The sequence below is a fragment of the Diceros bicornis genome, chromosome 3 (assembly GCF_020826845.1).
Source record: "Diceros bicornis minor isolate mBicDic1 chromosome 3, mDicBic1.mat.cur, whole genome shotgun sequence".
Taxonomy (NCBI): Eukaryota; Metazoa; Chordata; class Mammalia; order Perissodactyla; family Rhinocerotidae; genus Diceros; species Diceros bicornis.
In genome coordinates, this window is record NC_080742.1 from 100,424,512 (window position 1) to 100,444,327 (window position 19,816).

The 19,816-nt window shown below is 39.4% G+C and overlaps 2 protein-coding genes across 4 annotated transcripts in view; one reads left to right on the forward strand and one right to left on the reverse strand.

Annotated features, from left to right (window-relative positions):
• Positions 1-19,816, forward strand: part of RBM33 (RNA binding motif protein 33) — a 163,178-nt gene that overhangs the window by 27,114 nt on the left and 116,248 nt on the right. For all 3 annotated transcript variants that reach the window (XM_058533975.1, XM_058533981.1, XM_058533991.1), the window contains exons 2-3: positions 11,962-12,040; positions 19,089-19,137. In XM_058533975.1, coding sequence (XP_058389958.1) covers positions 11,962-12,040; positions 19,089-19,137 — 128 coding nt within the window. The remainder of the gene's footprint in view (positions 1-11,961; positions 12,041-19,088; positions 19,138-19,816) is intronic.
• On the reverse strand, positions 1,841-2,308 carry LOC131422749 (large ribosomal subunit protein eL24-like). The gene is given in 1 exon segment (XM_058570240.1): positions 1,841-2,308. A coding segment is annotated over 1 exon segment (468 nt).

Here is a 19,816-nt window from a genome sequence, read left to right on the forward strand (position 1 = left end):
TATAGTTATTTTTGATGCTTTCCTTCCCTTTATCTTTTTTGTTATAATTAAGTGTTTGCTGACCTATTCTGATAGAGAGCTGCAGTTTTCCGATTTTGTCTGTTTATCTCCTTGCTCAAAGCTTTGTAAACCTTTGCTTTTTTGTTTCAGGTAGGAGGGCTTCCTTCATCATTTTTTGTAAGGCAAGTCTTGTGGCGATGAATTTTCTCAGCTTTTGTTTATCTGGGCAAGGTTTTATTTCTCCATTATGTCTGAAGGATAATTTTGCTGGATAGAGTATTCTTCGCTGAAAGTTTTCGTCTTTCAGTATTTTGAATATATCATTCCATTCTCTCTCAGTTTGTAAGGTTTCTGCTGAGAAATCCGCTGAAAACCTGAGAGGGGTTCCTTTGTATGTTATTTTTTTCTGCTTTACTGACGTTAATAGTTTTTCTTTGTCATTGACTTTTGATAGTTTTAATATTATGTGCTTTGAAGAAGATCTTTTCTCATTGGTGTAATTAGGAGTTCTGTTGGCTTCATATACATGTAAGTCCAGTTCCTTTCTTAGGTTTGGAAAGTCTCAGCTGTTGTTTCTTTGAACAAGCTCTCTGCTGCTTTCTCCCTCTCTTCTCCTTCTGGAATAACTATAATCCTTATGTTATTTTTCCAAATTGAGTTGGATATGTCTCGAAGAATTTCTTCATTTTTTAAAAATCTGAGTTTTTTCTACTCTTCCATCTGAAGCATTTCTATATTTCTGTCTTCTAAGTCGCCAATTCTGTTCTCTATAATGTCTGCCTTATTTTTTATGGTTTCTACGTTATTTTTTATCTTGTTGATTGTGTTCTTCGTATCCATAATTTCTCTATAGTTTTTTTTAAGGACTTCAGTATTTTTGGTGAACTATTCCTTCTGTTCGTTAATTTTATTCCTGAGCTCATTGAACTCAGGATTTTGGGATTTTCTTGTAACTTGTTGAGTTTCTTTATGACAACTATTTTGAGTTTTCTGTTTTTCACATTGTAAATTTCTGTGACTTCATGATTGGTTTGTGGAGACTTGTCAGTTTCCTTCTGTTGTGCAGTGTCACTGTAGTTCTTCATGGTGTTTGATGAAATGATCCTGTGCTGGTACATTTGTGGTAGTATTGGGTTGCAGATTCCACCTGCCACCACTGGTGGGGGCAGGAGCAGCGTTTTCTCATCCTGCCCTATCTGCTGGTAGTTGTGCCAGTTCAGTTGCTCTGCATTCCCATGCGCTGGCCACAGCCACTCGGTGGGTTGTGCTCCTGTGGGTGCAGCCTCTGTGCTTGCCAGGTGGGTTGCAGCTGGGCACTGTGCTTGGCAGGTGGGTCATGCTAGCAAGGGCTGGTGCTGCACTCTTGGGCAGGTTAGCTGAGCTGTTGTGCTTCATGGTCAGGGCACCTTGGTACGGGTGCGGCCCCTGCAGAATGGTGAGTGCTCTCAAGAGCTGGGCTACCACTCAAAAAGCATTTGCGCCCAGGGCCGGGCTGCCCCCCGCCTCTGCTCATAGTCGTGCCACCTGCTGTCTGAGGGTCTGCGACCTGGATTGCTGCCTCAGGAGAGGAGGAGGGTTCCACTCACCTAGTTCCACTGCTTCCTGGGGATCCAGTCCACCCGCTTTCAGGTGTATGGCTGCATGGATCCCTAAGGCATCCTGTTGTGTTGTGTAGGGAATCCTCAGTTAGTTAGTGAATGTCCATTTAGTTGTAATTTAGAGTGGAGGGACAAAGGGAACAATTCACTCTGTAATAATGCTGACATCACTCTTCCATTCTAGCCAGTTTTTTTTTTTTTAGTGATAGTTAGATCTTTATTTAAAAATCTGATCTGGCAGCTTAGTGTTTTCCACCAACGCGGGAAGCAGAAACTTTTACTGGCTTCACAGTTGTTTGCTTAGGTGCTGCCTTTGTGGGAGCCTTAGCAGCAGCTGTTGCTTTTTAGATGCTTGCTTATTTAGCCTTTTTTGCTTCCTTGGCAGCCCTGATAGTTTGTTGTCGTTGAGCCTTTCTAATTTCAGGTTTCTGATTCCTGGCCATATCAGCAAGAGATGCACCAGTGATGGCCCTCTGGAATTTGACTGCATGGCAGGTTCTTTTCTTTTGAATTTCTTCCGACTGCCCCTTTTTGTGCTTCCTTCTGTAGAGGACAGTCCAGTTTATCTGCCGAGGATTCCTCTTGGAAAGGAATGCCGGCTCACATTTTGCGTTAAGAAATTGGAAAACCTTCCCGTCGATCCTGGCATGGCGCTGCATATGTCTGGGGTAGATCTTGTAGGTGCTATAGCTGCACAGCTCGACCTTCATGACTGCAGCTGCTGGGGAGAAGGAACGATGGCGAAGAGCCATCTTAGCCGTTTTTAAGTGCACTGTTTAGTGGTATTAAGTATATTTGCGTTGTTGTGTAACCAACACCGCCATCCATCTCCAGAAGTTTTTTATCTTATGAAACTGAAACTCTGTCCCCGTTAAACAACTCCGCATTCCCCTCCCCCAACCCCTGGCACCCACCATCCTACTTTCTGTTTGTGTGAATTTGATTACTCTAGTAATTGACTCGTATGAGTGGAATCATATAGCCCTTGTCCTCTTGTGACTGGCTTATTTCACTTAGTATAATGTTCTCAAGATTCATCCATATTGTAGCATGTGTCTGGATTTCCTTCCTCTTTAAGGTGGATACTGTTCCATTGTATGAGTAGACCACATTTTATTTATCCATTTATCCATTGGTGGACACTTAGGTTGCTTCTACCTTTTGACTGTTGTGAATAAGGCTGCCATGAACATGGATGTGCAAATGTCTCTGTGAGCCCTTGCTTTCAGTTCTTTTGGATATATACCCAGAAGTAGAATTGCCACACCATTCGTTGGATTTAGGGCCCATCCTATTCCAGTACTACATCATCTTAACTAGTTACATCTGCAGGGATCCTATTTTTAAATAAGGTCTTATTCTGAGGTTCTGGCAGAACTTTTTGGGGGACACTGTTTGTAGTATGATAAAAAACAAATATTTGGTCTTTGCTTCTGGTTCCTGAGCTCCTAAAACACTTTCAGTTTATTGTCTCTTATATGCTAATGAGATGACTTGTGAAGGGGATCCCAGATAGCTTCAGGATGGGGGCTGGTTGCCAGAAAAACCAGCTGCATGACTAATGGGTTAGAATTTTCAGCCTCAACCCCCACCTCCTGGGAGGTAGGAGGGGGACTGGAAATTGAGTTCAATCACCGTTGGTCAGTGGTTTAACAGTCATGACTATGTATGAGACTTCCATAAAACCCCTAAATGAAGGGATTTGAATAGCTTCCCACATCCCTGTGCTGGGAGGGTGGCACACCCTGACAACGGGGACAAAGGCTTCCATACTTGGGACTCTTCCCAAGTTCACCCGATGTACCTGTTGATTTGGCTGTTCATTTTTTTTGTTTTTTTTTTTTTTTTGCTGGGGAAGATTTGCCTTGAGCTAACATCTGTTACCAGTCTTCCTCTTTTTTTTTCCCTGTGACCCGCCGCCACAGCATGGCCACTGACAGATGAGTGGTATGGGTCCATGCCTGGGAATCAAGCTGGGCTGCTGAAGTGGAGCGTGCTGAACTTTAACCACTAGGCTACTGGGGCTGGCCCTCTGGTTGTTCATTTTTATCCTTTATGATAAACTGTCGTAGTACGTAGAGTGTTTTCCTGGGTTCTGTGAGTTGTTCAAGTGAATTATTGAACCTGGGGGTGGGGATTGTGGGGACCCTGAATAAAAACAAACCCTGAATTTGTAGTCGGCAGGTAGAAGTGTGGGCAGCTTGGGCATCTCATTTGCAGCTGGCAAGGGGGCAGTCTTATGGGACTGAGCCCTTAACTTGTGTGCTAACTGCAGATTATTAGGGTCAGAATTGAATGGAATTGTTCGATAGCTAGTTGGTGTCTGAGAATCAGAGACTGTTCAACCCAGTGCGGTCAGCAAGTCAGACTTTGTTTTAGTATTACAGAAGATGAGTGGGTTGCACGAAGACACATGCAACATTTTAAAAACCAAACTCATGATCTTCTCTAAATAAACCAGCATATGTAGCAGTCAGTTTACATCCCAATAACATCCCAGATTGGAAACACTGGTGTTTTTTTTGACTTCTCTTCCCAGGTCAGCGAGTCCACACGACTGGAGCTTCTAAACAGAGTTTCTGGTTTGTCCAGTATCTCCTTCTCCTCTCCGTCTTCACTGTGATCCTAGGCAGGATTTCTTTTTGCTATTGCTTGGTTTATAGTTCTTTGTTGTTCTTAACATTGTTTATCTTTTAGCAATTCATTCATTGCTTTTTGTTGGTGCTAGGTTAATCTTTCTAAACTGCAATCATGTTGCGTATTAAGTATAGATTTCTCATGTTGATTCTTCAGTAATGCCCCAGATCTGCCTTTTCAGCCTTTTCTTTCCTGCTGCGTCTCTCTGTGAATGGTTGTTTCATACCAACCAAATGATTCTCTGTCTTCTGGGCTTGCACAGCACTCTTCACCCTGTGCTGTTGTTTTACCTGTGATCTTATCTGCTTGTCAAAAATCTAGTCATTGCTCAGTCTTCACCTCAGTTATTACCTAGTCTGTAACTTCACTTTCCCCAGCCCCCATCATGCTGTATGTATTTTTTTTTCCACATTTTTTTCCCCCTTTTTCTCCCCAAAGCCCTAGTAGTTGTATGTTATAGTTGCTCATCCTGCTAGTTGCTGTACGTGGGATGCCGCCGCAGCGTGGCCCAACAAGTGATGGGTCCGTGTGTGCCCGGGATCTGAACCTGGGCCACCAGCAGCAGAGCTCGCGCACTTAACTGCCAAGCCACGGGGCCGGCCCCTACTGTATGTATTTTTTTACTTGGAGATTACTTCCAAAATATGTCCTGAGTTGAAGAAATTTTTTACCTTTGAATTTCAGTCATTCCATTGATTTAACTTCAGCTGCTTTTTCTGAAGATAAATTCAAATAATATGAAATTTCATACTTCATCAAAAATATCCTGTATCGTCCTGTTTTAAGTTTTGTCTGCACATTATGTGTTCAAATGTGTGTGTAGATAAACATTTGGAATGCTGGTCACTTAATGTTATGATTGTTATTTCTGATCAGAGAAATTTGGGGTGATTTTAATATCTTTGTACTTTTACATAGCTCAAGAAGTTTTTATAGTGAATGTATGTTACTTTAGGAAGGACAATGAAATTTTATTCTAAGAAAGAAAGTAGTTTCTGTAAAAACGTAAGGAAGAATACAGAAGACAATCCATAATTAATTTCAACACAGAAATAATTACCACTAGCAGTTTGGCTTATATCCTTCCAGACACAGGTGCACACATGTATTTTATATGTAAGGTGGTCATATCATACTGTGTGATAGTGTGGGATTTTTTTTCTCCCACATTATATTATTGTGGACATTTTCCCATGTCAGGATGTAATAGCAACACTAATTATAATTCTTATTGCTGCCTAGTGTATATTTGCATGACTGTACTTTAATTTTGCCTCTCTGCTTTGTCTTCTTTTGTTGGGCATTTGGTTGATTTCTACTTTGTCCCTGTTGATAAAGCACTCCTTGACGAATATCCTTGAATATACTTTCTGTTCACTGAATGGTGAACAGCAGCCTTCCAAATCTTGGGAGTCCCCAAGACTATTTCAGAGTGTCTGTGAGGTCTGACTATTTTCATAATAGCACTGAGACCTGATTTACCTTTTTTACTGTGCTGACATTTGCACCAACATTGTAAACGTAACGGTGGGTTAATCTTCTGGTGCCTTAGCATGATTTAAGGTAGCGGCCACAAAGCATTAGAAGTCAGGCAACACAGTAAAAAAAGAATGCCAGTTTTGTTAAGATCCTTGATGAAGCATTAAAAATTACTTTTATTCAATCTTGACCCTAGAGTACATTTTTTTTGTGTGTGTGTGTGTGAGGAAGATCAGCCCTGAGCTAACATCCATGCTAATCCTCCTCTTTTTGCTGAGGAAGACTGGCTCTGAGATAACATCTATTGCCAATCCTTCTCCTTTTTTTCCCCAAAGCCCCAGTAGATAGTTGTACGTTATAGTTGCACATCCTTCTAGTTGCTGTATGTGGGACGCGGCCTCAGCATGGCTGGAGAAGCAGTGCGTCGGTGCGCGCCGGGGATCCGAACCTCGGGCTGCCAATAGTGGAGCGCGCGCACTTAACCGATAAGCCACGGGGCCGGCCCCTAGATTACATTGTTAAAAAGTATTCTTTGTGACAAAATGGGAAGTATGCATAAAAGACTTTTGTTTCATACTGAAGTACCAGCAGTTGCCTCCAGGAAAAGTACTTGTCCAATTGAGTTGAGAGCTGAACTAGCTGGGGTTTTTTGTTTATTTGTTCGTTTGTTTTTCATAGAACACCAGTTTTACTTGAAAGGACAACTGACAAAGTGTGGTTATTCAGACTTTAGTATTTGGCAGATGTTTTCTTGAAAATGAAGTGAGCCTGTCTCTTCAAGGAAAACAACTCACAGTATTTGTTGCCAATGATAAAATCCAAGCTTTTAAGCAAAAATTAGAATTTTGGAAAAGTTGTATTTGCTGTGGTGAGCTTGAAAACATCCCCATACTTGAAGACTTTTCTGATGAGATTGCTGGTGCTGTTGCCAAATGTGATTTTGATGTTGAATAATGAAATGTGTCAACATTTGGAAGAACTGTATTAATTCACTGAACCAGTGTTTTCAAAATGACCAATACATAATGTTACAAAATCACAAATGGTAAAAAATCCATTCATAGTGCATGACACAACAGTGCGTTTCAACATAAAGAGAGCGTGACATGTTCATTGCTAAGGCTTCAGATTCTGCATTGCAACTAACCTTTGAGAAACTGCAGCTTGTTGAATATTGGTTTAGTATCGAAGAAGAATATCTAAAATTGTCTGAAAGGGCTATTAAAGCACTCTTCACTTTTACAACTACATGTATATTTGGAGTAGGATTTCTTTTATGCACTTTAGTCTGAGCAATATAGTCATGCACTGCACAATGACGTTTCAGTCAGTGACGGACTGCATATACTACGGTGCTCCCGTGGGATTAGTACCACGTAGCCTGGGTGTGTGGTAGGCTGTACCATCTAGATTTGTGTAAGTACACTATCGTGTGCAAGCAGGACTACATTGCCTGATGACGCATTTCTCAGAACATACCCCCGTCATTAAGCGACACATGACTCTATTGCAAGAGATTGAACGCAGAAGCAGATGTAAAAATTCAGCTGTCTTCTACACAGTCAGATGTTAAAGAGTTTTGCAAAACTGTGAAAAATATCTCTCTCTTTTTTGAAAATGCAGTTTTCGTTAAAAATGTCACATTAACATGTAATGGGTTTACTGTTTCTTTTACGTGAATTAATGAATCAAATAAAATGCCTTGGTTTTAATTTCTAATATAGTAAATATTGAAAGACGTAACCCATGTACATTTTTAATGCATTTTACCCTGTCTTTAAAATCATAGTCAGCCGGGTTTGCACCTTCCATCCCTCTCCTCATTTTCCATCTTTACCCTCCTGCTCTATTTTTTCCGATAAAGACCTTAAGTTAGATTCTGTCCATCTAGCTATCTATTTGTTTATTGGTGTTAGTCTCTTCCTCAGATTGCAACCTACAAAAGGGTAGAGATTTTTGTTGTCTTGTCACCCTTGTATGCCAGGTGTTTAAAACAATGCCTGGCATAGATTAGGTGCTCAAGAAATAGTTGTTGCGTGAATGAAGGATACAGGTTTCATGACCTCAGTTTTATTTGGAGTTTCTGCTTAACTTGCACTTCCTTGTTTTGGAATGATTTCATAGCCAGTTTCCTTGGATGTTTTATGAGGGTCTCTCCTTTGGAGAAGTATTTATTTTAGTTATTTTTGCATGATCCTGGCTTCTGATTTTGACTTTTGTGGATTTAACTCACTCCAGGAAGTTCTTTTGTAGCAAGATGGCGGTTAAGTTTTCTTCTGGAGTGTCTGCTGTGATGGATAGTGGTCGACTGGGGCAGGGATTCCCAACCCTAGCTGTCTATCAGAATTACTGGGAAGCTTTAAAAAACAAAAAACAGAGCCCACCGAATCTGATTCAGAGTGGGGTCAAGGACTATAATTTTTAACAAGGTTTCTAGGTGATTGTTATTAGCTAGCCTTGGCATAAGGATTTTCTGGCCTTAGCAGAACTGGGTTCTATAATTAATTAGTAATATCTGCCAAGGGTGATTGTGACTCAGTATTAATTCCTTCACTGTGTACTAATATGGAAAAAGCCACGAGCAAAACTTTTTGCCTATAAAATGTTGGGACTTTGTTCATGTTTCCATAGATAGGGAATGCTGCTTGTTTTCATGAAGTATACAATCTGATGGGGTAAGGAAAGCTAACACAGAGAGACCCTTTAGAAAATAAGTGTCAAGTATGTGGCATTGACTGAAAGTGGAGCAGGAGGTAGAAGAGAAGGCGTTGGAAATGGGTGTTTTGGTTCTGCTTCTTTTTCTTAAAAATCGTAACTTGGCTGCTTGTGACATCGGCCCACAGGCATATTTTGTTTGATCTGCAGACTTTTTTAAGGAAAAACTTGAATTAGTTGCTTACATTTAACAATTAGGAAAAAATACATATTTCTGTCTTTCCTTGAAAGTTGGAAGCTGCCCTCACTGGGTCTGCATTCTCTGTAATGTGGACTAACACCCCTGTCTATAAACAAGGTAAAAGCCTGCTGATTTGACATATGCTCACCCAGCCTGCTTAGCTCATTATATTCCCTGCCTAGTTCCTGTAGGCATTTGAGTTTGTCATCTCTGACCAAAGTTTTTCTTAATACATTATCTTTTTTAAAAAGAGCTTTTTTAAAGTATAATTGACATACAGGAAATTGCGTATCTTTGAAACACGCACTTTGATAAGTTTGGATACGTGTATACACCTGTGAAACCACAACCGTAGTCAGTGTAGTGAATGTGTCATCATCTTCAAAAGTGTCCTCACGTCCTTTGTAATTCCTGCCTCTTGCTCCTGCCTGCCCCGCTGTCCCTGTGCAAATGCTGATTCTGTTACTGTTGCGTGTCTACAGTTTTATGAAAAGGAATCTGAGAATATGTGCTCTTTTTTTTGTCTGGCTTCTCTCACTAAGCATAATTATTTGGAAGTCATCCATGTTGTTGAGTGTATCAATATTTCATTCTCTTTTATTGCTGAGTAGAGTTGCATTTATGGATATTTTACAATTTGTTTATCTGTTTGCCTGTTGATAAACATTTGAGTTCTTTCCAGTTTTTGGCTTCTACCAGAAGTGTAGCTGTGAACATTTGTGTACAAGCCTTTTCATGGACTTAAGTTTCCTTTTCTCTTGGGTAGTAACATAGGAGTGGAATGTCTGGGTCATATGTTAGGTGTATGTTTAACTTTTTTTTTGGTGAGGAAGATTGGCCCTGAGCTAACGTCTGTTGCCAGTCTTCCTCTTTTTGCTTGAGGAAGATTGTCCCTGAGCCAGCATCTCTACCCGTGTTCCTTGTTCCTCCACCTTGTATATGGGACGCTGCCACAGCATGGTTTCATTTAGTTCTTTGAATGCATTTATAATGGCCAGTTCATCTTTTTCTTTTAAATCTGACATCTGGTCCTCTCACAGGCAGTTTCTTTTACTTGCTTTTTTTCCCCATGGGTTATGGGTTATATTTTCCTGTTTCTTTGCATGTCTTGTAATTTCTTGTTGGAAATGGACATTTTAGATAATATATTGTGTCAGCTCTGGGTGCTGGTCTCCCTTCTTCCCTACCCCTGGGCTTATTATTGTTATTTGGTTGTTTACTTGTTTGGTGACTGACTAGTTTGTTTAAGTGAAGTCTGTTCTCATCTTCCATCCGACTCTGGTCAGTGTGAAGCTTCTGATGTCACTGCTGAGGGGCCACAGAGACCCTTTGTCATGCCCGCACTCACCTTGGGATTGTGGTGGTTTGGCAAGGCTCTTTCTGACTATTTCTTTATCCAGCCACACCTTTGACAATGCCCTGGGACATGATTTGCTTTACAGAGGGATCCAATCAAATTTAGGCCTCATTGATTGGATGGTGTCTGAGGTCAGGGTTTGAGACCTGTTCTAACCCGAGTTAGGGCCCTTCCTACCTATCTTGCCATTTCTCTTTGGCATACTAGGCAGCCTACAGTTCAGTTTTTAGCTCCAGTGACTTTTATCATTCTCCTTCCAATGATCCCTCTCCAAAACCCTCACTGTGAGAGCACCTTTTGACTAGACCTTTTTTGTACTCTGTTCTAAATGGTCAGTTCCTCTCAGAGAGTTTTGGAGCTTTTCTAATGCTTGCTGTTCTAATGCTTGCTTTTCCCCTTGGGCAAACTCTCAAAGCCACAGCTCCTGTGCTGTGGGTGGGGACAGTGGTGTACTTGTCTCTGAGTGACACTCACTTTAGGAGCTGAGTGCCTGGGTGGTGGAGGTGGGGGCAGTTAACCCAAGGTCTTCTTGGCTTACTTCTCTTGGTGTGAAATCTCCACCCCATGAGCTGGGGCAGGGGCAATCTGGGCCCCAGTAGTGTCTGTCCCACAAGTGGGGCCTGAATGGAAAAAGGGAGCCCCCACCTATCACTTGTACTCACCCAGAACTTACCCTCAGCACTGGGCAGGTGGCACAGGATGAGGAACGCAGAGGTCTGTTTTCTGGGCTTCACCAATCTAGAGTGGAATTGATGCCCCACTGAGCTGGGAGCTGGGAGGAGAGAGTGATTTCAGATTTAAAAACCACAGGTTCTTGCAGCTGTTCTTAACAAATTTGAGTAGATTTCTTGAATAAGTGTTTTTTATTTGATGTATGCCTTTAGAATTGATTCCAGAGACTTTAAATAGTCATTTTATTAAAAATAATTTTCACAGGGAGTGGGTTGGTGGAGCTCTTCATGCTGTCATGCTGGAAGTAGAACTCCTGAAGGATACTAATTCTTTAATATCTTTGGGTCTTGGTTTTGTTTTTTTTTTTAAGGCACGTACTCTGTTTGGTATAGTGCATGGTAAGAGTTGATGTATTACTTTGTTAGAACTTTGTTGGTTAATTTCTAGCCCCAGGCTTAAAAAATTCCTGGGGCTTTATTATCTGGCTCCCCTAGGTAGACTCTCTGGGGAGGTTATCTGTCTGCTGCTGCTTCTCAAGCCTCTGCTTGCAAGTGTATCTAAGATGAAAAACTGTAATTCCAATTCTTTGACCTTCCTAATAATAAAAATAGATTAAAAGATGAGATATGAGATGGGCTGTGTGTGCGAAATATACACTTAGTATGGAAAAAATGTAAAATACCTTATTATTTTTTGTATTGATTACATGCTATAATGATATTTTGGGTATACTGGGTTAAATAAAATATGTTGTTAAAATTTCACCTATTAAAGTTCCATCTGTTTCTTTTTACTTTTTTAAATGTGGCTACTAGAAAATTAAAAAATATACATGTGGCTTATGTTATATATCTGTTGTTTAGCAATTCTCTTTAAAAAAATACTTCTTTTAAATAGGGTCTTTGTTTTCCATGATTAATTTGGAAAAATGTAAAGAATACAAAAAGTATTATAAAAATCTCTTTAACTTTTAGCAAATCAGCAGTTTTTTCCTTTTATGTAGTTGTAGTAAAAATATGTACTCAAAAACCCAACAAAATATTTTACTAAAATTTAAGATTTTTAAAACATTCTGTTCTGTTAGTGATTTTACATGCCTAATAATGTTCAATAAATTGATTTTCTTTGGATAGCTTCGTACCTTAAAAATTTTTGATTATTGAAAATAGCTAAAGCATTTATAATAGTTGTGTATGGAACTTTTGTATTTTAAAATGTCATATCAACAATCCTTAAAAGAAACAAGTTGTTTTGGTATTTGAATATCTGTTTGTGTCTGTTTCAATTTAGTAAGACTGACTTTTATGGCCTCTCCCTCACAGATGACGACTTTGACCAGTTTGATAAGCCTGGTGCAGAGCGGTCCTGGAGAAGGAGAGCTGCAGATGAGGATTGGGACAGGTATGGAAACACCTGGTTATGGGTCAGGGTTCATGCTAATTTATCTTATTCTACCCCTTGGCTATGCAGAGATCTTGATGGAAAATGATGTGTGGGCTACCTGATGCTCTTTCCCAAGTGGGCCTGTCCCTGCTGGGCTGAAGTGAGGGCAAGAGTGGGTGCTGCAGGTCAAAGGCTTTCTGGGCTCCTATTCCAAGCCTGGATAGTCTACACAGCTGCTAGCAGGACACTTGTCATCTTGCCTCACTGTGTGTTTTTATACAGTGATGATATTGACTTGGTGGACACCAGAGCTATTGTTGGAGTAGTTGTATGCCCGAGTGCCTTTTGCTCCACGTCCTACCCAATATTTGGCCAGACTTTAAAATTTTTGCCATTTTAATATGTGTAAAATGGTATCTCACCATAATTTAAATTTGCATTTCTCTGATTACTAGTGAAGATGAAAATATCTGTTTAGGAACACACACACACACACACACACACACACACACACACACACACAAAGTATAAAGAAAGTCCACAGTAATGATAGGTGTCAACTCAGTGTAGTGATAACTTCCGGTGAGGAGCTCGAGTAGAGGTTAGAGGAATGTGTACTGGGAGGAGGACACAGGGGGCTTCATCTGGGTAGTAGAGTTCTCAAATGATGGTTATTCTCTACACATTTCTTACTATCTTAAATACTGTGTTGAAAATGTAAAAATGACCTTGGAGTTGAGGTCAGAAAGTTTAATAATAAAGGTAAATAGATGGGAATAAAGAACAATGGTCTACAGCTGTAAAAAGAATACCTCACTGCTGTCTGAAAACTGTGATGTCCCGGAAGTTTTACAGAATACCCTACATTCAAAACTCTGTAATTTTTGTAGCCTACATGAAGTTGATTAGATTACTCTTCGGTGACTCTTAGGCAGTCTATAAAAAAATTACTTAGAGCTTAGAACAAAGTCTCCTATAAAAGAAATGGTCCTTTCGGAAAGTATTGATAACTACTTTTGTTTAAAAGACTAGGATGGGGAGCTGAATAAAATATAAAGTATATTTTAGTACTTGATTCATCATTTGGATTTTCTCTTCTGTTGGTTGTCTGTTCATATCTATGTCTGTTTTTCTTTTCTATATTGATTTGAGGGATTCTTTATACTTTCTGAAATTTATTTTTTGTGCTTGAAGATATCTCTGCCCAGTCTGTGGCATGTGTTCCCTTTAACAATAGACTTTAAGTAGATTTTTATAAATAATATAGTCAGACTTATAATCTTTTCCTGTATGGCTTTTATTTTTTTATTAAAATATGAAAAAAATGTATTTGGAGATCATTTTCAGACTTATAGGAAAGTTGCAAGAATGACAAAAACTCTTACGTGCCCTTCTCAGACTCACAGTTGCTTTTTGTCATATTTCTTTTATTGTTCTCTCATTATTCACACACTCACACACATAAAATTTTTCTTTCCTGCACCATTTGACAGTAGTTTGCAGGCATCATGCCAGTTTACTTCTAAATGCCTCAGTGTGTATTTTTCATTGTGTATCCCAAGAACCGGAACATTCATTTGCATAATCACTGTATAAGTTTCAAAATGAGGAAGTTTAACAAACATGTAATTCTATTTTTTAATCTACAGTGGTGTAGGGAAGGAAGAGAATTCCTCTACCCTCTAGGTCCTTTTGGCTGGGCTGTGAATTAAATTCACATGAGACAGTAACAGGAGAAAATCAAAGAAAGCTTTATAACATGTATATGTGGGAGAAACCCAGGAAAACTGAGCAACTCACCAGAATGGCTGAAGCTGCGTTTAAATATCATCTTCAGCTGAAGACAAAGGAGGATGTTGGGGGTAGTAGTTTGGGACTTCAAAGGGGAGCAAGGCAGCTCACCTGGAAATGGAAAAGCAAATGTTTAGTAGATAAGAATGGGCTCAGCAAGGACCCTCACAATCTGCCCAGAGTTATCTATGGTGACAGCCTGTCCTGGGTACAGGCCTGTTGTCTTAAATTCTTTTAGGCAGTTAGGGAGAAGGTCAAAGTTTCTTTCAGTCTTTTGTTCTGTGAAGGCAAGGAGACACATTTTGGGGTGGCCAATTTTGATCCCCCGCAGTGGTTGTTCAAGTTTTGTCAGTTGTCCCAATAATGTCCTTTATAGCCAAAAATGAGTTTCGTATTTTCTGGTCTAGGATTCAGTTCAGTGTCACACGTGGCATTTTTTCCTCTCTATTTCTTCATCTGGAAGAATTCTGTAGCCTTTGTGTTTTATGACTGACGTTTGTGAAGAGGACAGGCTGTTGTTTTGTAGATTAGCCCTCAATATGGGTTCTCTGGTGTTTCCTCAGGACTAGATTCAGGTTGTGCGTTTGGGCGGGAATGCTCTGTGGCGACATTGTGGCCTTTCTGAGGGTGTCATTTCAGGAGACAGGTGATGTTGGTCAGGGTGCTTTCTGCTTTTAATCCTTAAGAAATTGTTCCCTATCCTTTATTCTGGTATGTCCTGTGTGTTCTTATGAAAGTGTTAAAGTGTTTTTTGGTTTCTTTTTTTTACAGTTAGGTGTATAATCTGCGTGAAGTTGATTAAATTGAGTGATTTTTAACTTACTGAGAATTTGAAGCATATGTGAAAGAATAGTACAGGGCACCCAGTGTACCATCATTCAGCTTCAGTTATCAGTACATAGCCAATCATGTTTTACTTATAATCTCTGCAGTCTTCAAATCACAGGCATCATGTCGTCTGAAAATATTTTAGATTGTATCTCTCTAAAATATAAAGGATTTACAGGTGTAGCCACAATAGACTTATCTCGAAAAGAAATCCCTTCAAATTGATGTCTTGTTAGTGTTCCCATTTCCCTGATGGTCTCACAGATATATTAGTATATCACACACACAGTGTGGAGATGTGTCTGGGTGCTCTTTTATACTTTGAACTGCAGAGTAAATGAGAGCCATATATTGTAATTGATTGGTATGTCTTTTAAGTATTGTTTCATCCATAGGTTCTCCCCACATGTTTTTTTAGTTCCCTGCAGTTTTTGTTGAAGAAACAAGGTGGTTTGTCTTGTAGAATTTTTTCTGATTGCATCCCCTGAAGTGTTTTTAGTATGTTCTTTCATCTCTTGCATTTTCCGTAGATTAACAGTTAGATCTAGAGGTTGACCAGATTCAGGTTTGAATTTGGGCAGGATTAGGGGGCTCTGACATAGGTGGTGGTGTGTGTACCTCTGTGAGGAGCTACACAGTGTCTAGTTTACTTCTTTCTGTGATGTTATCAGCTGTTGGATGATCTAAGTGGTGATATTCTAATTCTGTCATTCCTTCTTTTTCTGTTAGCTGTGATACTTGTGTAAACGACTTGGTTCCTCTGAGGTACAGAATAAGTGCTTGATTCTTTACTTTTATTTGCCAGTTTTCAAAATAATGGATCAGTTTCTTAGCATCCTCCAGAGGTGAGTTTTGTTTTTGAACCATTTTGGCCTCATAGATTTAAATATTGCATGTGTTTTTTAATCCATTGTAGTTGTTGTTCTTATTGATGTTCGAATTGCCCCAATATTTGTTCAGTAGGAATTTATTCCGATTGTCATGACATTAGTTGGCTTTCTGCTGTGATGCATTGAGTTTTGGTTATGGTCTGAGACAAGGTTCTAGTTTTCTTGTTTTTCCTGGTGTGAATAGCACTCATCCCAGCGTTGCTTATGAACAAGCTCCTCCTTTCTTCACTCATCTTCAATGCATGTTTGCATATGAATCATGTGTATTTCTCTTTTTTTCCTTCTGTATCATATGTATTTCTTTATTTGATATTTTTAAAGCAAAAAACAGCCTCTTATGTCTACTGGATAATAAGGGGAGAAATTTGAAAGTTAAGTAGAGGAGCGAGTCGGAAATTGTTATGCACAGCTCTTGCTAGCATGTTGCGTTAATGGTGCATTTGGAAGAACATGATGTCATTGCTGAACCAACACCTCAAGTTTTTAAGTTTTTTTGAAAGATAAGTATGTATTAGTCTATATCCAGGCAGGAAAGAGACAAAAGGTTTTACTGAAAATCATCTCATGGCAGGGTTAAAGAAGCAGTAAGAGTTGGTGCGGCTTCCAGATGGTAGCAGAGGTCTGAAGGGGAACAGTGGTGTCCTAGAGCCCAGGGAGAGCTGCAGGTGGGAACTGGCATTACTGGAGCTGTGCAGGTGTAAGGGAGGGGGCAGTCTCTCCTCCTGCTTGCTTTGTGACATTCTGTTGGGGCCTCCCATGGGCTGAGCCTGTCCCGAAGCAAAGGCCAGGAGAGCTGGTGGGAACCTTTCCCAGAGACACTTTCCAGGGCCCGGAGCCGGCAGAGACCGGAGGGGGCGCATGGAGGCGGGGGAGGCCCACAGAGACGATGGACTCAAGTGCAGTGTTCGTTGTCACTTACATTTCTGACTTTGAAAGACTGTGGCCATGTGGCTGACAACAAAATTCTTGTTTCCTGAGAAAGCCTTTCAGTATACTTCTGTTTATCAGTAAAAATATACTTACTTTCAAAGAGCTGATTGTCCCTAATCTTTGGTAAGAAATACCTGCCAAAGAGGTTGTTCTTACTTAGTGATTATTGGTGAAATCTTTAGGGAGTTCTGCAGTTGAATGCAGGAAACCTCTTCGTCATTGTGGTGCTTCTTTCATTTCCTAACACTGTTACCATTATTGTCAGGGAGCATTCATACTCACCTCTCTGAAAAGACTCTATGTGGGCCAGTCACTTCCATTAATTCATTGTTGTTTTTGGCGATGGTGTAATTTTGGTAGTGTTCTATATTTTATAAATTTCTTCCCTTTTGTTTATATCTTTTGTAAGGGTCTAGCTTTTTGATGACAATAGAGAATCATATGTTTAGTGTTTGTGGAGTGTGTGCAGAGTAGTTAGGATTTGGGCTCTGGAGCCAGACCAGCTCAGTCTCCTACCGGTTTTGCTACTTCTAGCTGGGTGACCTTGGGCCAATTATGTAACATCTCAGTGTCTCTGTTTTCACATTTGAAAAATGGGGGATGATGTAAGTATCCACCAGATGAGATGCTTATGTCAACGAAAAAGCTAATACAGGTAAAACGCTTAGAACGGTTCCTGGCACGTAGTGTAGTGACTGGATGTTTGCGATTTCCCGAGCTGCAATTTATGCTAGTTGTAGTCATATGGACTTAATCCTTCTGTCTCCCATCCTGCTTTCTTCTTTTGTGTTGTTGCCTTGGCTAGTCATGGAAACAGCTATTCTCCATCTCTATACACTTCGCTCATTTATAACTGATATGGTTTTCAGTTATCTTCTTTTAAAAATGTTTTTGTTTAGAAGAAATAGGTAGTCATCTAAGACAGGTTTCTTATTTCCATATACTTGTCTTTTCACCAAAAAACTAATATCTGTACCAAAAGGTACAGATATTTTCTGAATTTTTGCTTGTATAATTACCAACACCTGTTCGTATTATAGTTTTAAATGAGTTCTTCTCAGTTAGTGTCCACTGGGCAAATGGGATTACCTTCCATTTTCAGTCACTTAGAGTGATGGTCTAGAGAGGTGCTTGTCTTGAAAGGGCTGCTTCTATTTTTTGGTCATCTGGAATCAAATTCTCAAATGCGGTTATTGTAAATATTGTGACTAAATAGCAGTTCTTTCCTCACCCATGGAGGGTGATTGAACGCTGAAGATACCAAAATTGTATCTGAAAGATGATTAGATGGTTTATGATTGAAAATGTTAGGAGTTATATGTTATTCTCTAATAACTGTCTTACTCATGTAGGTCTGTGAAAGATTTTTTTTCTCGAGCTAAGTTTTTTGTCTTGGATCTGTCACTGCTGTGTGACCTTGGGCAAATTATTTAATCACTTGTTCTTATTCTCTGTATCTATAAAATGAGGGTATAAGATTTGTGTAGGGTAACTTAAAAAAACAAAAAAGATATTCAGTGCATGAATGAAATGATTTGTTGAATTGTTTCTAGTTCTCAAAGGTATTATATAGAAACACATTTCTGTTATAACTTCATATGTGCATTTCTGGATATCCTGGTATTCTGCAAAGTCGTATACTAAAAGTAAACATGGTTTTAGGGTAAAATAGTGCTCGAAACCTATAGAACCTAGAAATTTATCACCAGGGCCCCTATAAAGAGTAACAATCCTAATAAGAATATTGGTGTAGTTAAACTGCACTGGCATTTGCACCTAGAATTATAGTCTAGTTGTGTTTCTTCCTTCTAGATGTTGGTCCTTAAAGACATTTGCTTTTAAGAGATTGGTTTCCTCAGCACTAAGAACATAATTTAGTGGTAGCCATCTTCAACAATCAAAAAATAATAATAAAAAATGCATACACATCTTCAGCTTTCTGAGCTGCTGAGGGTTTTTGTTTTAGTTGTGAAAAAACCTGCTCCTGATCGTTTCAGAACATAAACGTGCCGACAGAACTGCAGATGACTGAGGACCTGTGCTTTATACAGAGATAACCCGTAGTTATTATGATTCACTTGTGTGTCCTCATCAGCACTGATTTTTCATTTTTTAATTTTTTCAGTTTTTGCAGTTTGATGAGTGTCAAACGTTCTCTCACTGGCTTTGGTTTTTAATTTTCCTGGTTAATGATATTGGGCATCTTTTCCTATTTCATCATGCATTTTTAAAGGTAGGAGAAAGCATCACTGTTACTTATTGTAGTTTTGTCTTTTACTGACTACTGAACAGGTCCAAAGAAATTAAGATCTCACATTGAGGTAAAAAACTAAGATTAGAAGTCTGGTGAGAGCCACTTCCTATAGCAAAGCCTCCCATACTTAATGTTTGGTATGTTTCCATTAAGTATATTTCCCATACTTAATGTAATGTTTGGTAATGTTTAATACCACAAGTTTCCTATGTATTTGAAATTACGTTTTCATTATTAATAAAAACAAAGGAAAGTATTGCAAACTTAACGTGAAAGGACGCAAACCCTGAAGTCCTGTATAAATTTCCCAGTGATCTACAAACTTTGTAGTGTAATAGGAGTAATACATTGGCCTGTCTCTTTTTCTCCCCAGTGAACTTGAAGATGATTTACTTGGAGAAGATTTACTGTCTGGCAAAAAGGTAAGAAATATAGGTCTTCTTGAAACTAAATGATGCTTGTTTAATTGCACTTAAAATATAGGAATACATCTTATGCATGGGATGTGTTACTGGAAAGTTGGGTATAGATTAAAATTTTGTGAAATGAATTATTATTTTTTATTTTTTAATTGATGTTTTAATAGTTTTTAACATTGTGAAATTTTGGGTTGTACATTTTTGTTTGTCCATCACCATATATATGTGTCCCTTCACCCCTTGTGCCCACCCCCCACCCCCATTGCCCCTGGTAACCACAATACAGCTTTCTCTGTTGGTTTATATTCCACATAAGAGTGAGATCATACAGTGTTTGTCTTTCTCTTTCTGGCTTTACTTCACTTAGCATAATACCCTCCAGGCCCATCCATGTTGTTGCAAATGGGGCAATTTTGTCTTTTTTTATGGCTGAACAGTATTCCATTGTATATATATACCACATTTTCTTGATCCAATCGTCAGTTGAGGGGCACTTAGGTGGCTTTCACTTCTTGGCTATAGTGAATAATGCTGCAATGAACATAGGGGTTCATAAGCCTCTTTGGATTGTTGATTTCATGTTTGTTGGATAGATTCCCAGTAGTGGGATAGCTGGATCATAGGGCATCTCTATTTTTAATTCTTTGAGGAATCTCCATACCGTTTTCCATAGAGGCTGTAC